Source organism: Orycteropus afer, unplaced genomic scaffold, assembly GCF_000298275.1.
Source record: "Orycteropus afer afer isolate SDZICR_OR568_19922 unplaced genomic scaffold, OryAfe1.0 scaffold00086, whole genome shotgun sequence".
NCBI lineage: Eukaryota > Metazoa > Chordata > Mammalia > Tubulidentata > Orycteropodidae > Orycteropus > Orycteropus afer.
Window position 1 is genome coordinate 9,834,042 of NW_006921673.1, and position 8,823 is coordinate 9,842,864.

The 8,823-nt window shown below is 39.0% G+C and overlaps 1 protein-coding gene across 1 annotated transcript; it reads right to left on the reverse strand.

Annotated features, from left to right (window-relative positions):
- Positions 1-1,609: 1,609 nt before the first annotated feature.
- On the reverse strand, positions 1,610-2,335 carry FTMT (ferritin mitochondrial). Its single transcript, XM_007942243.1, has one exon. The coding sequence runs from the start codon at positions 2,333-2,335 to the stop codon at positions 1,610-1,612; it is 726 nt and encodes a 241-aa protein (XP_007940434.1).
- Between the last annotated feature and the right edge of the window lie 6,488 nt (positions 2,336-8,823).

Consider the following 8,823-nt stretch of genomic DNA (forward strand, 5'->3'; position numbering starts at 1 on the left):
GCTAAAGGTCTTCCCCAAAGCTTTGCTAACTCTTCTTAGATCTGGGCACAACTTTCCATCCTTCCTTCCTTAAGGGTCAGACTTGCATGGCATCTTACCTTTCTTGTTTCTCCCAGGTTCTTCCCATTTCCTTTCAGAGGCTTTTCTGGTTCTCCTTATAAATTCCTTGCTCATTTAATCCCATTTTACTATCTCCTTCTCCGGGGACCTAAACTAACACTGTCATTTAAGCTGTTTTCAGATTTTTATTCTGTACAACCAGATTAAGCTTCTAACTGCTCAACTCTTATCACAGCATTGTGCTGCTGAGAGCCCTTCAAGGTTCAGCTGCTGCCCACTGAATTAATCCCAAGCCCCTCCTACTCATAGCCACTTGCTGCCCCTTATCCAGCTTTCTAAACACCACCCAGAGCTCTAGTCCAGCCCAATGTCTGCTCATCAAATATTCTCCCACTCATCTCATCCCAGCCAGCGTCCTCTAATGAAAACATCTGCCCAGCTGGATGCCTATTCTGGAGCCTTTCTGGACTTTTCCACCCCAGTGTTCTTTCTCCTCCATTTTACAGATTACAGAAAAGTGTTTTTTACAGTGTATTCACTTTTCTTGGTATATTAAAAGGGACACTGTATAGCCCACCTGTGAAGTGTATAGAATCATGAATCCAACCTTGGTTGTTCTATTATCCTAGGGAAACAAAAAAAATCAGAAATTGAATATGTTTGAGGAACACTGAGTTACATGGAAACAACCCAAAATTTCTGGTCTGTTGTTTGTTTTTAATTGCAAGATTTTTCAGAACGCTTAAAATACTGATACACATTGTGATTTTCTATGGCCAGAGTTTACACCTTAGGTAGTTTATCCCAAATTTATCACAAAATCTTTTTAAAAGCAGATTATCTCTGGATTACTGTTTCTTGGAACACACTTTAGGAAAGTTGTTAATGAATTTTGCATGTATAATTTTTGCGGTACTATATACATATTCTTTAAGGAGTTTTGGTGGCACACTGCCTAAGGCATTTGACTGCTAACCAGAAGGCTGGCCCTCCAGCTGCTCAGGGGAAGGAAGATGGGCGCAATCTACTTCTGTAAAGATTTACTGCCTAGGAAACCCAGTGGGGGTCGCTGAGTCATAATCTACTGGACGGCAGAGTTTAGTTTTTTATGTATATTCTTTATCTCACTTTAGTTATTTGTACATTTATCATACATATGTTGCCACATTAGCCTTGTACAGAAAGTCTCAAGATTATAGGTAAGCATAGTTTAATGGTCTGAAATAATTGGTAACAAGAGAAAGTTAGTTTGCATGTACTTTTCAGTTGATTAACTGCCACCCCTCCCACACCCCCAGCCCTTATTATAACATATTATCCTAATCTTCCTTTCAGGCTGAGTAAAAAGAATATTTTGATACTGGCCAAAATATCATGGTTAACATTGGGCTAAATACATTTTCCGTATAAATCACTTTATTGAGTAGTTTGACAGGAAAAAATATAAAGGTGGAGGTTTCAGTTCAGTGTATTTAAAAGGCAGGTAAGCTGTAGACAGCTAACTCTGGGTCCTGGAACCCACTGGACCGTGAAGAAGGCAGCTTGTGGCTTAGGTCTGCTTGTTTTCATTTCCAAGGGTGTGTTTGTCAAAAAGGTACTCTGCTAGGTCAGAATCTGGGGCTCCCATCTTAACCAAGTTGTGTACATGGTCACCTAGTTCTTTGATTGACTTCACTTGCTCATTCAGATAGTAGGTCTCCAGAAAGTCACACAAGTGGGGGTCATCTTTGTCTGAGGCCAGAGCGTGCAATTCCAGCAACGACTGGTTCACGTTTTTTTCCAAGAGCAGAGCACACTCCATGGCTTTCAGCCCGCTTTCCCAGTCGTCAAGGTCGGGTTTCTTGATGTCCTGCAGGTAGATGCGGCCTCCCCGCTGGTTCTGTAGCCGCATGAACTTCTCCGCATGCTCTGTTTCCTCCCGGGACAGGTGAAGGAAATACCTGGCGAAGTTGTTCAAGGCCACGTCATCCCGGGAAAAGTAATAGGCCATAGACAAGTACACGTAGGACGCGTAGAGCTCGAGGTTGATCTGGCGGTTAATGGCGGCTTCGGAGTCAGGGTGGAAGTTCTGGCGCACCCGGGAGTGGGTGGTGAGCCTGGGAGGATCGCGGGAGGAGGCGGAGGCCGTCAGCAGGCGGTAGGGGACAGCCATCCAGTGACCCCAGGAGCGCCCCCGGGTCCAGCGCGGTGGGATCGCGAAGCCACGGCGCCCTTGGCGCAGGGACACCAGTGAGGCGTTTATATGCTTGAAAAGGAACAAGGAACAGGACAGCATTGCTCCTTTGTTTTAGTGAAGCTGAGGCCAGGCGGGCTCGGCATGCGGTCAGGTAGGCACCAGGGGGCGTCAGGCCAGAATCTCAAAGCTGCCCTAGGCGACGGCGTCTGCGTCACACGCCCCTTCCCTTACACACCCTCGGGGCTTCCAACTTAAAGGGCACAGGGGGTAGGGCAGAGGGCCTTTACGCTGAGTGGAGCGCCACGCGCCTGACGCAGTTGGGACAGGCCTGAGACTTGGCCTCAGAAAGACCACTACAGATAGGTGAAAGTTACAAGTCTTCATGTATTTAAACAGTTCGTCCCCCAACTTTGACGCAAAATCCATGGTGTTAGGCATCTGTAGTATTTGACCAAAGTTAAAAATGCTGTCAGATACAGTAATTTGCCAAAGAAAGACTTATTTGTACTCACCCGCCCACTCTGAGCATTTACTGTCTAAAAGCCAACGGGATGGGGGATTGAATTTTTTTTTTTCCCAAATCATTTTTTTCTCTCTTATCGATATTTTGGGCATTTATTACATATGTGAAAATGCTTTGCTAAAAGGAAATTAAAGGACATCAAGAGCATGGATTGTTTTTCAATGGAGCCAAGTTTTGATTTCTGTAATATGTAGGTCACATTTTCTTCTATTATTTCTTTAGAACAGTTGATTTTAAGTTCTGAACATATTTTAGAGTATACCTACCTTGGAAAATATTTTTTTCTTTTTAAATTTATTTTGTAGTTGCTGTTGAGAATGTATACAGCAAAACATACCCCAGTTCAATAGTTTCTGCATGTATAGTTCAATGAGATTGATTACATTCTTCAACTTACGCAAACCTTCTCACAGTCCTTTTCTGAATCACCCCATTAAAATAAATTCTCTGCTCTACAAGGTTCCTATCTAGTCTTTCCAATTGCTATTATCACTTTGATAGCTCATTGATAATTAAAAGAGCATAATTCTCAAGCCAGACCTTTTTTTTTCTTACTACTTTAGCCAAACTATTGTTTGATTTTGCAGTGAGGTTTTCTTTTTTCTTTTTTTTTTTGGTTTTAAGAAGACTTCAGGGGATATTTTTGGTTTAAATTTAAAAAATTATCTCAGGGAAATAGTTTCAATGGTTCATCCAGCCCCTCTAGCTCCAGAAAGTATGGAGTCCATGAAAATTTGAAAATCTGTTCTAAATTTTCCCTGTTTTGATCAATATTCTCCTATAGAATCTTTGATCAAAATATTCAGTAATAGTAGCTGGGCACCATTCTAGTGTTTTACATTAGCAGATGGGAATTGAGTCATAGCAATATGGAAAACTGAAAAGTGAAAAGTAACTCCACCCCTTTATATTTTCATTTGGAATGAACATATTTTCTTGCTTTTCTCATTTCCTTTTATTCTCTATTTTAAATTCAAGTGAGGTTAGTCATATAAGTAAGTTTTCTTCTTCATTACTGGTCCTGAACCTTTCTAACCTTACCTGGTCTTAGTAGCCTATAGTGTGACTAAGCCATGGTGGAGAGCTGCCCACTGATCACTGTGGTTTATGCACTTACTGTTAATGGAGTATATGAGCATTGGAAAAAGAACAAGATGATTATTTTATCTTGGGAATAGAAGCAGTGTATAATGAATATATTGCTATTCTGAATTTATCAGTAGGAAGTCTTTCAAAATTCTAAAGGTTAGTGGTTATACTCTGCTGTTAAGTATTTTCTTGCTACACTCTGGGATCCCTTTAAAACTGGGCAGCCTTCTGGGTCACCTGATAAATGAATCAGAGTACAACTTCTAAGTGCAATATATTCTGATTCAACTGGAAGAGGTCTACCAGAGTCTATGCTTCTTTGTTGCTGTTGGAGGTATAAATCAAATAACTCATGTTTAACCTCAGAGATGCTTATATACCTCACACCACTGGACTCCTAAAACTGCACCAGTATCCAAACACTAGTTTATCTCTTACCCTCTTACCTGAATATCTGAATACTTTTTTTTAACTCACCAGGGCTGATTAACTTAGTGTAATCATTTTCATAATGTTGTTCTGGTAGAATGTTCAGATAAGCCGGGTTATTTTTGACTTATTGTGGCAGAGAGCAGGAGAGTTAGTGTAGCTTTGGGGTAAGCTGGTGAATTTACACTGCTGTTTGTCCTAGGTAGGAGCTCTGGTAGCATAGTGCCTAAGGCATTTGACTGCTAACCAGAAGGCTGGAGGTTTAAACCCACTAGCCATCCTCAGAAGGAAGGTTGGGCAATATACTTCCCAAGTTATACTGCCTCAGAAACCCAAGGAGGGGTCGTTATGAATGGGGCTTGACTCGATGGCAGTGAGTTGAGTTGTCCTGGGTGATTATAAACTACTTCAGATTCTCCTTCCTAATTGATTTTGAATAAAATTCTACATGTTGTTATATGCCAGATTAAAAGCCATGTACCTTGAATCTCAGGCTTGGTTGATCTGTTTTAAAGATACTATACCCAGAACATCAATTCAAATTGGGCTACCACTTGGATATATCTACTGTCCTTCACCATGACATTTATGTGTATGTTGTTGTTATGTGCCCTTGAGTCGGACCCGACTCATAGAGACCCCTCCTTGGCTTTCCAAGGCAGTATCACTATGGAAGTAGATTGCCCAACCTTCCTTCCGAGGAATGGCTGGTGGGTTTGAACCTTGAGCCCTCTGGTTAACAGTCAAGTGCCGTAGGCACTATGTTACCAGAGCTCCTATATATTTGTGTGTATGTGTGTGTATTGTTGTTGTTGTTATTCATTGAGTCAGACCTGACTCATAGCGACCCCTCCTTGGGTTTCTGAGGTGGTGTCACTACGGAAGTAGATTGCCCAACCTTCGTTCCGAGGAGTGGCTGGTGAGTTTGAACTGCCATATGGATTACTGAAAAGATTCTTGTTGAAAGGGATGCTTAATACTATTCTGCGAGTAACTGTAGCTGCTGTCCTATGTCCTTTGTCATCAATAGTTGATTTTTGCATAGCTGTACAGCAAGTAGAGGTCAGTGACCATATGTTAATTTTGAGTCTGACATTCTTAAAAGCTAAATTCAATTCAACTCCAAACATATGTCTTAAGCACCTGTGTGAGAAGAGTAATAAGTACCTGAGGCTGTGAAAGGGTAAAGATATTTAGATTTTAGGGTTTCTGTGCATTCATTACAAAGTGGTAGAGCCATGTTCATTCACAGGCCAATTGTATTAGCATCTCAAAACAAGGAGGATTAGTGATGATCTCCTAGAGAAGGCTAGATTTAGCTATGATTTTCAAAGAGGTTGGAAGGTAAGGATTTTATACAGAAAAAAATAGCATGAGAATCTCTCAAATGGATGGAGTTACATTTGGAGCAGAAGGAGTGTAGACAAAACTTACGTGGTGCTTGGTTGCAATATAGCCAGAATTTATCTGAATTTCTGCCAGGGTTCTGAGTTTACTTTTTAGCTCTAAAGAATTTAATGAGAGTATATATCCCTGTCTTGCTTTAATATGTTGTAGTTTGAAATCTTATGAAATAAAAAGTGCATAAACATACACGTGCTTACTTTCATGTATGCTGTTGTTGTTGTTATGTGCCGTCAAGTTGGACCCGACTCATAGCGACCCCTCCTTGGGTTTCCGAGGCAGTATCACTACGGAAGTAGATTGCCCCATCTTCCTTCCGAGGAGTGGCTGGTGGGTTTGAACTGCCAGCCTTCTGGTTACCAGTCAAGTGCCTTAGGCACTACGCTACCAGAGCTCCCTTATGTATGCTAGGTGTAGCTATTTTAAGTGCCAGAACTCTGCAAAGATGCTCCCACCAAAGGATTGTCATTGTTACCTGAGTTATATAATGATATAACTCAGTTGATGGGTTGACCATAAATAAACTGGTGGTGATTGATGACTATAACTGTACTCTTTGTAATCTGTTCTGCTTGTTATTTCTTAGCTATCTCTATTCTAGCTCAGAAGTAAATATATCTGGAAGTATATATATATATATATTTTTGCTTTGTTAAAAGGGTTAAAGCATTACAGATTTTGTCATAAAAACTTGTTGAAAATAATTATTTAAGTCTATTTTGAATAACTTCTATAATTTAAACAAAATATAGTGATATGTAATTTATATACAAGCCAAAGCTCATGCAGATAAAATAATGACAGTTGGTATTACTTGAGTGCCCATATGTAGTAAGAACTATACAAAGCAAGCTAAGTGCATTCCCTCACTGAATCTTAATAAAAACACTTGTGGCAGGAATCAGTATAATCAATTTCTGTTGCATATAACAAAGAATGTACAAATATTTATCTGAAGATTTATACAATTTGAATGGATCTAGGAAATTGTTTCTAATACTTTTATTTTTCGGTCAAACTAGGAGGAATATTTTAGAAGTTGAGTAACATAGCTTGCTGTCTTTATTGACAAGAATTATAGCAGAGAATTTTAGAACCAGAAAGGACCATATTTTGTCTATTTAATTTCTCTTATGTTAAAAATGAAGAATCTGTATATTTAAGAGTACTGGCAAAGAGTTACATATTTAGATAGCAGTATGCTGTCTTATATTCTTTAAGTTATACTGTACTCACCTAATATATGATATTTTACAATAATAATGTATTATAATATAGTAAAATCAGTAAATGCAAGTACTTACTAAGTTAAACAGAATAGAAAACTGCTTTTCAATAAAGAGTTGCCTATCACCATATACTCCCTAACCAAAGCTTTGTATTGTGTAGAATCTATTGTTTTAGGAAAGAAATGGTAAATCAGTTTTATTTTTTCCAAATCTTTGCAAAGATTAGTCTTACCTTTAAAATAGTAAACCACTCAATTAACTAGAGTCTTCTAACAGCGTTCAGTGACCACCATAACTTAGAATGTTATATGAATCCTGTGGGAATCTATAAAGGAAAGAGAAAACATGAATGTTGTTCTAAGGCATGTCACAAAAAAACTCCTATGATTTAGCAATTCTACTTTTGGGAAATTTATTATATGGAAAAAATATGGTACAGAAAGAGTACATAAAGATGTATGTTAACTTTATTGCAGTATTGCATATAAACATAAAACTGAAAGCAATCTATCAGTGGAACATTGGTAAATTACGGGAGAGTTATATATGCTAATGCAGCCCAATGGAATACATAGTTCTCTTTGTGTTAATATGGAAAGATGTCCACCATCAATCTGTCAGTTTGTTGTACTGTGTGGCTTTTGTGTTGCTATGATGCTGGAAGTTATGCCAGTAGTACTTCAAATACCAGCAGGGTCACCCAGATGGACGGTTTTTAGTAGAGTTTCTAGACTAAGACAGATTAGGAAGAAAGGCCTAGCAATCTGCTTCTGAAAATTAGTCAAGGAAAAGCTTGTAGATCACAATAGATGTACAGTACAATGCTTGAAGATAAGCCCTTGTCTTAGTTCTATAGTGCTGCTACAATTGAAATACCACAAGTGGAGGGCTTTAACAAACAAATTTATTCTCTCACAGTTTAGGAGGCTAGAAGTCTGAAGTCAGGGCTCCAGCTTTCTCTCTTTTCTGGCTAACAGTTTAAAAGGAAGGTCCTTATCCCTTTCAACATATATGGGCCTGGCACTCCTTGGAGATCTCCATGAGTCTTAACATTAATCTTTCCCTGGGTCTAGGAGGTTCTCCGCACTGGGACCCTATGCCCAAAGGATGCACTTCACTCTTTGCTCTTTTTTCTTGATGGTACTGAGGTCTCTTTCTCTGCTCACTTCTCTTTCCCTTTATCTCATATAAGATTAAAGATGATACAGGCCACATCCCTGGGAAACTCCCTTGCATAGGATCAGGGCTCTGATCTGAGTAAAGGTGTTGCATCCCACCCTAATCCCTTTACAAATAATTGCCTGATCACATCATGTGGGATGACTGCATCATTACATGACTGCCAAACCACTAGAATCATGGACTATCCAAGTTGATACATAGTTTTGAGGGACACAATTTAATCCATGACAGCCTTCTAGGTTGGAAGCCACTCCATATACACAGCACCACAACAATGGACTTGAGAATGCCAACAGTTGTGAAGATCTCACAAGAGTGGGCAATATTGCTGACTCAGTGGCAACTAACAACAGTATCATCTATAAAATATTTTAATAGATAAAACAATGTGTATATATGTATATGTGATCCCATAAGTATACACACACATGGGTACACACATACACAAACAGACATATACAAAAGAGAGAGAAGATGTCTGTATAAAAATAGTAAAATGTCAGAAAACAAGGACACTAAACTATTAACCATGATAACCTTTGATGACAGCAATTGGATAGATTTAGAGAGAGAAAGATAAGAATTTAATTTTTTGCATTAACCTTTAATACTTTTTTAAATAGTAGGCTTAAGAGTGATTTTACTTTACTTGTTTTTCATTATCTTTTAAATTAAAAACTTTAAAAAGAAGCTTTGACAGGGGGAGATGGGAAAGTAAATATATAGAGAAA